The 14,306-nt window shown below is 47.5% G+C and overlaps 2 protein-coding genes across 4 annotated transcripts in view; both read right to left on the reverse strand.

The window, feature by feature from the left end:
- Positions 1-287, reverse strand: part of CCDC195 (coiled-coil domain containing 195) — a 4,585-nt gene extending 4,298 nt beyond the window's left edge. Inside the window, exon 1 of the mRNA XM_057366857.1 lies at positions 107-287. Coding sequence (XP_057222840.1) covers positions 107-287 — 181 coding nt within the window. The remainder of the gene's footprint in view (positions 1-106) is intronic.
- Positions 288-10,210: 9,923 nt separating this feature from the next.
- Positions 10,211-14,306, reverse strand: part of DOCK10 (dedicator of cytokinesis 10) — a 115,856-nt gene continuing 111,760 nt past the window's right edge. For all 3 annotated transcript variants that reach the window (XM_057366877.1, XM_057366876.1, XM_057366875.1), the window contains 3 exons: positions 13,567-13,667; positions 13,071-13,209; positions 10,211-10,607 (listed from right to left, as the gene is read on the reverse strand). In XM_057366877.1, the coding sequence (XP_057222860.1) occupies positions 10,488-10,607; positions 13,071-13,209; positions 13,567-13,667 (360 nt within the window). In that variant the 3' untranslated portion in view covers positions 10,211-10,487. The remainder of the gene's footprint in view (positions 10,608-13,070; positions 13,210-13,566; positions 13,668-14,306) is intronic.

Here is a 14,306-nt window from a genome sequence, read left to right on the forward strand (position 1 = left end):
GGGGATGTCGGGGATGTCGGGGATGCCGGGGGTGCCGGGGATGCAGGGGATGTCGGGGATGTCGGGGATGCCGGGGGTGCCGGGGGTGCCGCCGCTCCGTCCCCGCCGCTGTCCCCGCTCCTCGCAGCGCTGTCCCCATCTCTCCGTGCCGCCCCTCTCTCCGCCGGCACAGCCCTCTGCCCGCAGCCCTGCAGCTCTCCCTTCAGGGCTCTGTTTTCCCTCTCCAGCTTGTTGATTTGGGAGCGCATCTTGCGGATGAGCTGCAGGAGGTGCGCGTTGCCCTCCATGCTGCCCCGCGGAGATGCTCCTGGGCCGGGCACACGGAGCCCTTAAAAGCCGCTGGACAATGGGAATCCCTCCCCGCACGGCCCGGTCAGCTCTGGGAGAGCTGCTCCGAGCTGTCAAGTTGCTAAGACAGGGCCATGATTTATTTATTGGGGGCTCGCGTTTCAGAGCGGAGCTGGCCTCTCCCCGCCGCACAAATCTCTGCACCGGCGAAAAGCCGCCAGCCCCTCGCTCGCCCCTTGGTTTAKCTCCAAAAACGGAGCCCATTTCCTTTGGTTTGCCCAAAAAGGCCGGTGGTCAYCTCCACAGCACACAGGGAGGGTGCCCTTTGCCTGGCAGCAGTTAATCTCTCCCTTAACACAGGGACAATTACACTTCTTGCTCTGTGCATCTGGAATTTCAATGCCAGAATTAGCACTTTCTGGCAGGAAAATGACGTTTCTAAATGAAAGTTGATACGGTACAAGAAACCCACTATTAGCAACACATACTGTGAGGGATGAGTGATGCCCCAAAGCTCTCCTGGAAGGCTGCAGCAGAGCCTGGCCCTCTCTGGGCACCCAGGGAGGCTCGCTGGAGTGGAGAGCCTGCTCCAGCATCCCAGGAGTGTAACGAGAGACAGACCAGGCATGATTCTTGCATCAGCAAGAGAAACACAATCCCCTGTGCTTCTCTCATCACCTAAAGCCGTCTTTCTGCTGGCAGGAAGAGGCAAAAGCCTGTGGAGCAGCCCTTCACAGTCTCCAAAACCTCCTTCAAAATACAGAACTGAGAATGCCACAGGGAAATAATTTAACACACCTTTAACTTGGAGGCCATTCTCTTCTCAATAGCTCAGCAGTGACTCAGGAATATCTGAGAGGGGAAAGAAAGGCTTTTCAGCTGTGTGCATTTCCCCACTCTGCTGCTGGAGAAGAAAAGGAAAGCTGTTGTGAGATGCTTCAAACACGAGATGACTCAGTTTTATTTTTTCCAGACGTGTCAGACGGGCTGTGTGAGGCTGCTGCACCTCCAGTTACTGGGAAATTGAGCACAAACTGCTGGAATTCAGACAAAAGCAGGGATGGAAGTGAGGGCTTTTGCCCAGGGGCATGTCCCCCTGTGGGCATTGCTTCCCAAATCATCAAAAAGTGCTTCCCAAGGGCAAAATGGTTCCCATGGGGCACACTGTGCTCGCTGCCCCGCTGMCCAAGAGCCACAAGCCATGCCTAGCAGGGACAGTGGCACTGGCTGCAGGAATACACACCTGTGCTGATTCTTCCAGGGACACAGGCACAAGGCTGGGCACTTGGAGCCACAAGAGCCACTGGCAGTCCTGCTGTCACCTCCTGGGAACYTCTCCAGGGAGCTGTGCATGGTTCAGGATGCATGCAGAGAGGTGAAATGAATGTGCATTTGGTTTGGGCTTGGACCCAGGCTTAAAGAACAGTGTAGGTGTCCCTGTGCTGGGGACAGYGTGGAGGGGACATTATGGGTGTAACTTGGGCACTGCAGCAGTGACAGCACCCATGTGTAATTATAATTATAATTATCACTGCTGATCCCACAGCTGGTGGGTTTGGCTGGGAAGGGACATTCACCACTCAGCAATTGGCTTACCCCAGCCATAGCTGGAGACATCTGCCCCTCTGATCCCATGCCTGCTGCTCCTCTGGAACCAGACTGGAGCAGGCACAGACCTTTCCATGCACCAGAAACGTCTGAGGAAATGATTTTTGTCTTGTAACCTCACACAGCTGCTCCTGCTGCAATTCCTGCCCACGGATGGATGGGCAGGGGGCCAGATGAGTCAGGAATTCTGGACAATGAAATCCTGGCAGAGCTGACCAACGTGTTCCTGCGAGCAGAAAGGGCTCTGTGCACCCAACCCAGACATCTGCTCACCCTGCCAGCCCCTGGATGCTGCTGCTCTGCCTGCCATGGGTGGGCGACCTGCTGGGTGCCCCTGAGCCAGGGCACACATTCAGGCTGCAGATTGTCCTGGCTGTACCTTCAGCGTGTCCTGAGCCCACTGCAGACACCTACAGCTGTGTGGCTTTTGTTAAAAAGCACTTTGACTTCAAGTCTTTTTGCAGAAAGGGCAATTTCTCACACCTGAGGTCCTTTGGCAAGTTGTGCCTAGTACAATACCGACCTGGGTAAAATCGTTTTCACCCTCAGTCATATCCAAAGCTCTCTGAGTTTCTGTCAGCTGCTCGAGGAGCCCCATAGCAATATCTCTGTGTGTCTGCTGGTGCGTGTGCTGTGTCTCTTGGTGTACAAACTGCACACCAAACAGCTCTGCAGTAGAAACGCTGTAGATAAAACACAGGAAGCTTGTGGAGCATCTCCATCCAAAACCACGGGGAGCTCAGCTCTGTTTGTGCCCCTGCCCAGCAGGATGTGCAGGAGCTGTGTGTGCACGGCTGCTGCAGGGGCTCCCTGGGGAAGGGCTGCACTGAGAGCAGCCAAGGGACAGTGTGTGACAACTGCCACCAGCAGAGAACCTGCACAGCCACCGCTGCTGCTGAGCACTTGCTGGAGCTGTCTCRTTTGCCAAATCCTTCTTGCTCCCCTGAGCTTCGAGAGACTAAAAAAAATCAAAAAGGACTGCACTGCTACTCTAGTATGGTGATTTTTTTTTTTTTTCAGCATATCACAACGTTTTGTCCTGGAAAATCCACCATCAGCGGGTGTGTGGGTATTTTCTATGACGCTGCAGCTGGAGGTGTGTCCTGCCTCCCAGTGCAAAAACACAGAGCTCCCATCTCTGGGGCTAAACCTGAGCATTCTCACTGCAAGGACATCACTGTGCCCTGAATCCTGGCTTGATTTCTGACTTTGACATGTTTTATGTGGTGCAAAAGAGCTTAATTATCTTCTGTATCTGGATGTACGACTTAAGGAGGTAAAAAAAGAATATTTCAGTGGATTTAAAAATTAACAAAAAAATTTTTTATGTGCTGATTCTATTTTGCTGACCTAGTTCTGATCATTTTCCTTCTATACATCTGAAAGGACTGAACAGGTTTAATGTCCAAATTTGATCCCATATTGGCATTCTCCCAGTGGCTTCTCCATTTTAATGGTAAAGTAAGAGGTAAAGAGTAAATTTAGGAAGCAAATTTATATTTTTCAATTTTCATTTCTTCCCTTTTATTTTTTTCAAAGCTGAGAGCTTCAGACCTTTATGCATTTAAATTTTCCCTGTGTTGTACTTGGCCTATCCTGTTGCCTGAGGCTCAGCAGCAGGTTTAATATCAATGCTCAACTTGAATGTATTTTCTTCTGAGCACTCAAATAACAACTTGAATGCAGTGGGACATGCACCATGGTCTGCAMAGGCCTTGCTCACCTGAGCCCAGCATGGTGGCAGCCACATCRGTGTCCCCACAGCGGCTGCTGTGCCAGGCCAGGTCACATATTTGAATGGATTTAATCTGCAAATGAATGGATTTCATCTGCCACGTACAGAAATGAGTCCTTCTTATGAGGAAAGGATCTGACAGAGTAGATTTTGCAGCAGAAATTGGAAATGTTCTAATAATCAGACAAATGGTGCAGCCTCTCCAGTTTGCTGGTCATGTCTGTGTTTAACAGTTCCCTGAGTTTTCCTGGCCATGCACTCCCAGGAAGGGTGCTGCTCCCAGCCCCAGCCCCAGCCCATGGTCACCCACCCAAGGGGTCCATCCATCCCTGCAGGGCCCCTGCTCTTTTCTCGGGCTGTTCTGGGCTCCTGTCAGAGCTGAGCTCCCACAGTGGAGGCAGGTACAGRAGCTCGTTCCAATTCCTGCAGCAGTGCCTCAGGCTTTCACCMRGGCAATCAGCTAATTATTCACTGAYGAGACTCATTACAGGCTGTTTGGAGCACCCCAGTTCCAGCTGAGGGAATACCTCCCCGTCCTCTGAGCTGGCACCACAAACAGAGGAACCTGGAGGCCCATTTGGTGCATTCCCACAGCTACAAATGCTGGAAAATACCCACTTTCTTATTCTGAAAAGAGTGACTTTGGGTCTCATGTATTGCACAGCTAAAACCTGCTATTCCTACCCCTGTCTGAAGGACAAGGCTGAGCTGGTGTTGGTTCCCTCGGGTGGGAGCACTGCCCAAGGTGGGCACAGGGCGCTCCTGCATCCCTGGCCAGGCTGAGCCACCTCCCGAATGCCACCCGTGTGTCACACACCGGGAACAGCGCCCGGCACTGGGTACAAAGCTCCCTTTGAACACTGCCGGACATCACCTTCAGCAGGTGGAGTGGAAATCACTCAGAGGATTGAGCCCAGGAAGGGAATTWCAGCTCTGCAGGAATGCTGTGTCCTTGACAGTGAAGGGAAATGGGAGTGTGACAGCAGCACGAGTGGGACGGGGACATGGGGACAGGGACAGGGGCTGCCCTGGGGCACGGGACCGAGCAGCACGGGGAGGGCAGAGCCCGGGGATCGCTGCCCAGCCTCACAGCTAGCCGGGAGTGAGAGATGCCAACCTGGCAGCGTTCTCCGCCTCAGTGAGACCTGGCCTTTCTCCCGAGTGATGAATCGCKGCTTTCCGAGCGCGGAGAGCGGGCACAGCGAGMGAGAGAGCTGCTCCCACAAACACARCACCGCGGCGAAAATCAACCATATGGGTAAAGCATTCTCGGGTTTCAACATCTCGTTAGGCAGTGATGGCACAGAGTTATCTGATTAGTCTGTTAAAAGGTAATTGTTTAACTTATTAACGTCTGTTAAACAATTTTTTTTTGTTTTGCAGGGACCGTTTGCTTGACTGCGCCTTAACTCCCGCGTGTATGCAGAAAATCCCACAGGAGCCCTGTTAAAAGCAGCTTTGATTCTGAGCATTCAGGGCTTCTGAAAGGGGTCTGAATTCCAGCAGGGGATGCTCAACACTTTTGAAAAACAAGGCTTAACCTGAAAATGGGAAATGGAAACATCGAGATACACGAGTCACATCTGAAAAGCTCGGCTCCGCTTTTGGACTGGGCTGGCATGAAGCAAGGCTGCAGAAACGTTTCAAACTTGTAAGAGGGCACTTCGGGTCTCCGTGTTGCATTTCCAAGGCTCTGGTCTCTGTCCCTTTAAATGGATCCTCAAGTTAGCGTGGAATAATCAGAATCAGCCTCCTTTATGCCAGCCCCCTGCAAGCACAGCATATGGTACAGAATACAAACCCATGCCTCATGCGAGAGAATCTTTATGCTCAGCTGGAGATTTCATAATGAGGAGCTTGCAACTGGGCCCAAAGTTACCTGMACAGAGATTGCTTTCAAATTAAAACAAGCCCTCACTCGTGGGAGAGAGCCTCATGATTACAGAGCAGCCCCAAGCACAAAATCCATCCTAAATTCAAAATTATTGTTATTACTATCTCTTACTCAACTTTCTTTTCTCAAGCAAAACGCGGCATATAAAATGTGAGTATGTCTGAATCTCTGTAGCTATAAGGAATCCCAGCAGAGGCAATCTGTGCAAAGACATCCAAACCCTGACTGAGAACTATGAGGAGCACCACATGGCATTTGCAGGTCACAAAAACATATCACAGGGAGAGTAACACCCTCACTCATAATAAAAAATGAGTGATTATGGCTAACTGAAGCAGCAGATGGGGAGCACAGCTAAAAATGCACACCAAAAATGCAGCTTCTATAAACTGGGGGGGTAATTAATAGGAAAAAGGGAAACATGCTGCACTTCAGGTGGAAATGTTTATACTGAGAGTTAAAGATGCTGCAGTGAGTAATGAAAAACTTCAACAATCTGGCCASAGATGTCASTAATTTAGATTGCACTTTTGCATTACTGTGAATTTTCTAGACATACCTSTACATTGTCAGCTCAATGAAACATTACAAACAAGCACACACATTTCTCCTGTAGGCTACAACTCCCGGCYTGAAGGACACTCACTGGCCTCACTGCCACCTTGCTGTGCCTCAGAGATGCTCTTGAGGGCACGGGACATGCYCAGGGTGGATCCCAAACCTCTGTTGGGGATGGCTTCCCTTTCTGGCCATGAGCCAGAACTGCCTGGGTGCCATTGTTTTATCCTGGTGAGGTTATAATGTGAAAYACACACACCCTTTTGGGCTAGCAGCCTGTCCAAGGTGAGCTCTTTACCATTTTGCCTTAAAACCACTCAATTCTCCCYTGGCCTGGTAATCTCCATGTGTGGCAGCCTTCCCCTAACACTGCTGTTCACTGTGCTTTTACTTTTTCCCATCTCCAAGTACTCCAACACATGCCTGGGAGGTAGGAAAGTTACTTGATATTTTCCATAGCTAATATTTCACCAAGGAACTGTGCTGGACTTTCCTTGAAAAGMATAATAATGTTCTCATTTCCTCCCSCAGCCACCCAGCGAGCTGACAGCTGCCCAGAGCTGCTCTCTGCGGACTGCAAACAAAAACATGCTGGAAAGGCAAGTGGAGGGAGAGCTTTGGGCACCCAGGCTGGGGTCTGCATCCTCTGCCCTGGCCAGGAGCCCACCCTGGTCTGTCTCAGCCCCCGTGGGAGCTGCTGTGGAGGGACCAGCCTGGTTTGGAACAAACTCTGCACATCCCCGATTCAAGTAATTCTGAAACAAAAGCATCAGGCTGGCATTTCTCCACATTTCCCCTGCTTTTTCCAACTTAAATTAGTTCTTCTGTTCAGTTTTAACTAGCAAATAATTTCACTTGTGTTTCCCAGTAAGAGGACTCTGTGTTTGAAGTACAGGAGAGATCAACCAACCTTAAAAGAGGCAGTGGAGAAGAGCTGTGTGAATGACTACACATCCTTCCATTTCTGAGTATTATCCAAAAAAAAACCCAAAAAATTCCTGTTCAAATTAATATTATGTTGCCAGTATAACTTCTCTCCAGTTAATGTTAATATATAATTAGCCTGTAAGGAATGATTTCTATTAAACATTTAATACATCTCCCTCTAATTGAAATTTAAGCCTTTGGTTGTGGTTGGGTGTCACTAAAGATGTGATTAAACATAAAATATGTATAACACTTAACTCCTTTTGGGATGTTGAGATAGCTTCCACTAAGTAACAAACATGAATAATTTCTTTTGCAGTCTGAAAAGTTTTTAAAGAAGCTCAGTTTGAGTCTGGCACAGGCAGATCTCCTTCCTCGGATGAAAGGGAATCTTTCACCAKCTTTGCCTACAGCAGCAGAGGATGAGCCTTCTCCAGCTGGAGGAAAAGGTGTAGGAGTACACTGGGGAATAATTCACTGGAGAAAACCTCAACTCCAAGAACAGCCAAGCATGATCTTGTGGCTGCCCTAGACAAAAGGAGTCCCAAAGGGGAGCTTTCAGCAGAAAAAAAACCAGGTGCAGACCTCATGTAATGCTATGAGTTTAAAAAGCAGCAATKGTAGGAAGAGCCTTTCCCTACAGCATCATGGGCAGGGTGGGTGTGGGATTCAGAGCTACACCTCTGACTGCTGAATGTTATCATGGTCAAGGGCCAAACCCCATCCTTGTAACCATCCTACACCCTCACGAGTCCTGCATTTCCTTTATCCTCTCCCCTCAAATGCTGGGACCATCCATGGTTTAATGCTTTGTTTTCTCTCCCTGCTGCAGCCTCGGTTCAAAGCTAATGTTTGTGCTAATTGCTTTCACCCAGCTACGTTTAAATTGTGTGAACACAGCAGGAGGGGAAGAACCATCTGGAGCACGGACTCAGCTACTCTCAAGCCTGAGCATCTCTAACACCAGCAATAAGGCAAGCCCAGAATACACGGGCTCTTTTCAAGCCCCAGAGGAGGCTGCAGAGCTGGCTGCTTAAAATAAAACAAACCCCACAGCCCTTACACATGAAACTCGTTTTATGTGCAAGCCATTGAGAAAACAATCCAGGGACTTCCTCACCTCTGCTTTACAGAGCACAGCYTGGCTTCAGCCCAGCCTGCAACATTCCCTCGTTCTGCAATCTAGCTATTCCCAAAGATGGCCAACARCAGATGCAGTTGCTCATTTCCTGTGAACATTAATTAGAAACACTCAGTGTCCAGATCACCTTGATGGCTTCCAAAGTACCCATCCATAAACACAAATCATCATAAACACGAAATGAGTCCAGGGAGACCAACAAACCAAGGGACGAGAGGACTCTGTGCTCACTCACCTCTCCRTGTGGCACAGTCCTGCTGCCACCACTGGCTCCTCCCATACATATATATGTAGATATAGACATATAAACAGCAGGTAAAACTTCACCTGCCACTACATACACAGTTAAGCAAGTTAAAATTCATACCAGACATCATTCCTTTCAGTAGACCACTGGTTTTGCAGAGTGCAGTGTCCGAAGAGCAGAGCTGGGCATGGTGAGGTGAGGATGAGGAGGGCTCAGCTCTGCCCAGTGTGTTCTGGTGCTGCTGTGCAGTGCCCAGCTCAGAGCCTGAGCCCTTGCCAAGCCCCAGGTGAGGATGAGGAGGGCTCAGCTCTGCCCAGTGTGTTCTGGTGCTGCTGTGCAGTGCCCAGCTCAGAGCTGAGCCCTTCCCAAACCCAWGTGAGGATGAGGAGGGCTCAGCTCTGCCCAGTGTGTGCTGGTGCTGCTGTGCAGTGCCCAGCTCAGAGCTGAGCCCTTGCCAAGCCCCAGGTGAGGCTCAGGCTGTCGCAGCACTAACTCTGGAGCAGGGTCATCCCAAAGCATGGTGTGCCTGTCCCAAACACTGCCCTCCTTCCCCCACCAGGCCAGGACACTGAGGGGGTTTCAAACCTTAGCAAAGGATTCTGGAAAGCTCCTGATCTGCTGAGTGAGCCAGCAGCAAGCTCCAGCAGCACCTGCAAGCAGGAAGAGGCTGGATGACGGCAGCTCTGCCTGGCACATAGAGATGGGGGGAATTCGGAGGCCACCCTTGGCACCACCGGGCCAGGCTGCAGCTCCAGCTGAGAGGCACCAGTCGTGAATTTGGGGTGTTATGAGAAGGGATAGGGGGGCAGAATGAGGCAAAACACTGGAAAATTCCTCCTGGTACCTCCAGGTAAAGAGACACAGYTCTGGGCTCTGTCCTGGACAAACCTGTGGAGGCCTTGGGGAATCACCAGAGTTTCTCCAGGGAAAATGAGCTGAGCAGAAAAAAACAGCTTAGCAGAACTGGGGGGACTGTGCACAGGAAAGAACAACGGTGGCACACGTGAGCAGGGACTCCTGAAAACACGGATTTTCTATGGATGGGTGTGAAGGAGAATGGGAACTTCTGAGATTAAAGGGAACACCTCAGAGGAGGCAGACTCACTCCCCTTTATCCCCACACGATGCAGAAACTGAAACAAACGTCTCACTGAAGGCACACGGTTTCCCAGCATGCCCCGAGCAAAATCTGGGACTATGAACTTCAAAGGGAAATCAGAGTTTTYTTGGCCTCAAGCAGAACAACACCAAGCCTGTTTCTCGTGGTGACTTCAGTCTGGGGTGGTGGAGAGAAGCCAAAGCCACGTTGTGCAGATGGTCACAAGGGTCCCTGTCAGAGCCTTAACATGACACACAGCGGGATGCTGGAGGCATCCTGACCTCCACCACTCTGGACAGAGCTGTCATGGGAATGAACCAATGCACAGACCTTCAAAGAGAGAATTTTATGGACGCTTTTGTACACATACACAAATATTTTAATATCATGGTAACTGAAATGTTATCCATATTCTTAGTACTGTCATAATTAACTAAAAAGATATTTTTTTAAATTTTGTAAAAATGACATATTTTACACATCTTCTATTTACAATTGCAATATGCTTAAATGTTATAAAACATCCACTCTGACCTTTAAAATATATGTATACTAGGACTTAGTATTAGATATATTATAATTTATAGCAAACTTAGGGTTTGCTGTGTACCTATGTGTTCAATGGGAGCTTCATAATCAGCCTGGCTTAATAAAGGCTGCTCAAACCCCGAAATTGACAACAAAAACAAAACAAAACAAAACAAAACAAAAACAAAAACAAAAACAAAAAAAAGAGAAAGGGAATGTGCAAATATTGGGGCAGGCAAAAATATAAAAAAACCCTCAAGCTTGCATTTTTTAAAAATAACACCGTGAGGACTTCCAATAAATTAAAATCTTAACCCTCAAACCCTTTTCCTGGTATTGTCCATGATCAACTCCATTTTCAGTCCTATTAATCTAAAAGGAAAAAAATACCCCAAAAACCAGAGAACAAACGCCGCCCCAGCCACCAGATCTTCCTGAGGCCACGTGTGTCCCACGCTGCAGTCAGACATCGGGGTTTGCTGGGGTGGCTGCTGCTGGCACGGAGGAGCTGGCTCTATGGATGACTCGGGAGTACGTGCGCTCCATCCCTGGATGCTTTGCTGAGTCCTCCTTGTACGCAATCTTTTCAGAAAAAAAAGAAAAAAAAGTAAGAACAGTGAGAGGGATCTGAATAGCTTGGTATCTGAAGTGTCCACTGTCTAAGTAAGGGCTTCCCAATTTTTAATTGTTACGCAATGATGCCAAGGATCCTGCAGCACCAGCAGTGGGAGAGAAACCCCTCCCCTTCCCAAATCTGCGGGTGTACCCCAACAGCAGCCCCAGCTGTGCTTGGCCAGGGCTGCAGCTCAGCCACACCTCAGCTGTCCCCTGGGCTGAGGCCACCATCAGCTCCAGGGGCTCTGGAAGGAKCTGCTCTCCCACCGTGGGCTGCAGGAAGAGCACAGGGACTCAGACACCTCCACACTGCCACTTTTGCTACCATTGGCACTTGCTTTTGCTTTAGGGGGCTCTTGTCGAGCTTGGCCTCCCCAAAGTTCCCAACTAGGATCCTACAGAACAGGSCTCTCCAGACTGCTCATGGACAACACATCACACATAGTCCTCAGACCTTTCTTTTTGACTCCTGAGAAGGGAGTCATTAGACATGAAACTAAACAAACACACCCAGCAGAAAAACCAGCAAGTGAAGGAAGTACATGACATTAAAAGAAAAAATAGATGTAAGAAAAATGAACATACCACTTTTGGCTATAGTATTGAGGGAAATGTTAGACAGGGAAGAAGAGAAGCTGTATAAGCAAGGACCATGACAGAGCTGTCAGAAAAGAAAAACAAAACAAAACAAAAAAAAGAGAAAAACATATGGTGATGAAAAAGTCACTGTCAGTAGGTGAGAAACAAAACTCTCTTGAATACAACAATGGGAAAGATGGCAAATTGTACTGCAGTAAAGCACATGGAACAGATGCAAGAGAGCCTCAAGCYTTCCAACTGTGAGATAAATATTTCAGCCACAGTTCATGGCATGTGATTTCTCTGAGGCAATACTCTGCTCAGCAGAAGGGAGTTCATGAGTTCACTGCAAGAGTAGAGTGTTCTCAAAACCCCACACTGCCCAGAAAATAGGGCTGCCACTTTTTTAGGTTCCCCCAAAGGACAGCAAGTGGGAGACTGTTTTCAGGGTGGACTTTAAAAAGGAGATGATTTTGGTAAAACAGATATAAGAATTTAACAGAAGTCTCCAAATGTTTTCTGAATGCTGAAGCTCTTGGGYTGCCCATGCCTTGTTTGAGCTGGCCATCCGTTTTCCATCCCTGTGGGGAGCAGGGGTTCACACAAGATACATGGTGCTGCCCATGCACACTGACTAGATGGCCAAAATAATTCCTTGGAAGATGCATGAATACTGATTAATAAATAATACCCTTAACATTTACATACTTAATGTAACAGTGATAAATATATAAAATCACTGGAATGCTTGAGGTTCACACATCTTTATACACCTGAACAGGATGGGCTGACGACTCCCAGAACTGCAGCCACCCCTGAGCTCGACCCCACCTGGCAGACACCAGACCTTCAAGCAATCAGGAGCTTTACACCCAGGGAAAACCTCACTCAATTCCACACTAAGTACAACAATGGGCAAAAAATTCAGGTCAGTCCTTATTCTCCTCATGTGAAGATGAATAACACAGCATGGGGCAATGGAGTGCCAGTTAGACACTTCTGTGAGATGGCACCACCGATACCAGAGTTAAACCAAGTAACTCTGCACCAACAGTGCCTTTGGGTGCTACAGCCCTGGAAATGCAGCACAACTGCTAGAGAGGAGCTGTTTATCAGATGCAATCTAAGGTGGCCTACACAAAAGCATGCAGAGATATAATTAAACATGGTTTAATTAGCACTGCAGTATGCAGAATCGCTCAATATTTGATTGAAACAGAAAACATTAAAGAAAAAAATCTGCCTGGACACAGCAGTAGAATAGCTGCAAGTGTGCACTGGAGTCCCATTCGGAATTTTGGGATGCAGYTCATATAATGTATCCATGCATGCTCATCCTTCTGAAGCTGCTAAAAGACACAGCATCTATTGTGACAGTGTACTCAAATTAAAAAAATAAAGAAAAACCTTTCCCTGAAAGATGAATATAAATAGAAACGATAAAAATACCTCCTGTGGTTATAAGCTACATCTKAATAGCAATTTACTGTTTTAATTAAATACATCATAGCTATAAGGGCAAAGCAAGTGAAGCATAAAACACTGGACTATCTTTCTACACCTCTAAACCCCAGTCAGCATTTGGCCTCTCAAGCATTCAGCTTTTCAATATGCAGCAAGGCAGGCAGAAGACAGATCTTTGTTGATCAGATTCACTATATAGAATATATACCTGTATTAAAAAAAAAGGAAGAAACAGAAACCAAAACCAAAAAGTGAACTGTTTTCTCAGTGACTATTGCATTGCAAGGTATTACTTCTGGTATTTTGCTCTATAGCTTCATTTATTACTGGAAGACACAAYTAGCCACCCTCATTGAGCCCAACCAGTACCAAAATAGGTGTTCTGACCTGTTCATTCATAACTACAGAGAGCTCGCTGAGCATGTCCTTGTAATGAGACTTCATCTCTCCCTGATACTCAAATTGGTCCTCCTTAATGAGGCGTTCGTTGACATCGAGAGCATGTCCACAGGCTTCAGCAAACTGCCTGCAAGCACAGAACCACAAAAAMCAAAAAACYGATGATACAATAATTTTGTAGYAATGAGCAAAAATATCTGTCTCTAYATATACACACACAATGCTGGATCTCTCCTCCCCTTTGCAAACTGCACCTTGTCAGAAGTGATTTTCAGAAATCATTCTTGGATCAAAAGGAATGTGTTCTACTAGGGTAGCCCAAAACTCCAGTAAATGTATCTTAGGAATGACTTGCAAGATATGGTAAATGCAGATGTAAAATTAGGCAGGTTTGAATCAGCCTGATTTCCTGTCTCACCTGCCTGTGCCATGCAGAGTGTCCTATGTGCTGTGCAGGGGTGAAAACCCTAAAATTAATATTTACCTGAAGATTTCCTTCAGCAGCTTAACTTGATTATCAGGGTACCTCTTAGCATTTGTCTCTTCAAGGAAAGCTCGAGCATAGGCCATTGGTCCAGCATTCACCTGGGTGGAAAATACACAGCTTTGGTTCAGAGAAAAGCCATTTATTGCATTTCTTTTGTGTTCCAGGGCTTGGAGAGTGGCCTCAGGTAACCTAGCCTGTGWCAAGAACATCACCTCACTGCTGCTGTCACCAGGATGGAAGCTGAGGAGTTTTACTGAGGAAAGAGGAGTTCAACCTCATACAAGCTGCAGATCTGTGCTGGCCTTTCAGAGCCCTCAGCTAGCCAATATCCAGATAGCTACAGGCTTGTTTGAAGACATTTCCATGAGACCACCAGGAATACACGTGCCTTTCACAATCCCAACTTTCCTAAATAGGAAATGACAAAGCCAACTGTAGCAAAACTCCCTCTAAATAATCTGCTTGCACGTGGTGGGCCATATTTTCAAGTGGTATGTGGTGGTCTTGTTGGAAAGGTCTTCATTTTTATTTAGAGTAAACTTGACTGAAATAATTTCATTAGCATATAAATCCTGCAGTCCTCAAAGCCAGTGGAAAACTTTCTATTCCGGAGTGGGTTTAGAGTGGGGTCTAACAGCACTGGAATACAAGATATGCCAAAGAAAAAAAATGCCTGGAATTATGAAAATCAGAATAAAAATTTAAGTAGATGCATTGAAAAAAAAAAAAAAAAAAAA

This window comes from Malurus melanocephalus, unplaced genomic scaffold, assembly GCF_030028575.1.
Source record: "Malurus melanocephalus ecotype Western Australia unplaced genomic scaffold, MMel_1.1 scaffold_73, whole genome shotgun sequence".
In the NCBI taxonomy this organism is placed as follows: domain Eukaryota; kingdom Metazoa; phylum Chordata; class Aves; order Passeriformes; family Maluridae; genus Malurus; species Malurus melanocephalus.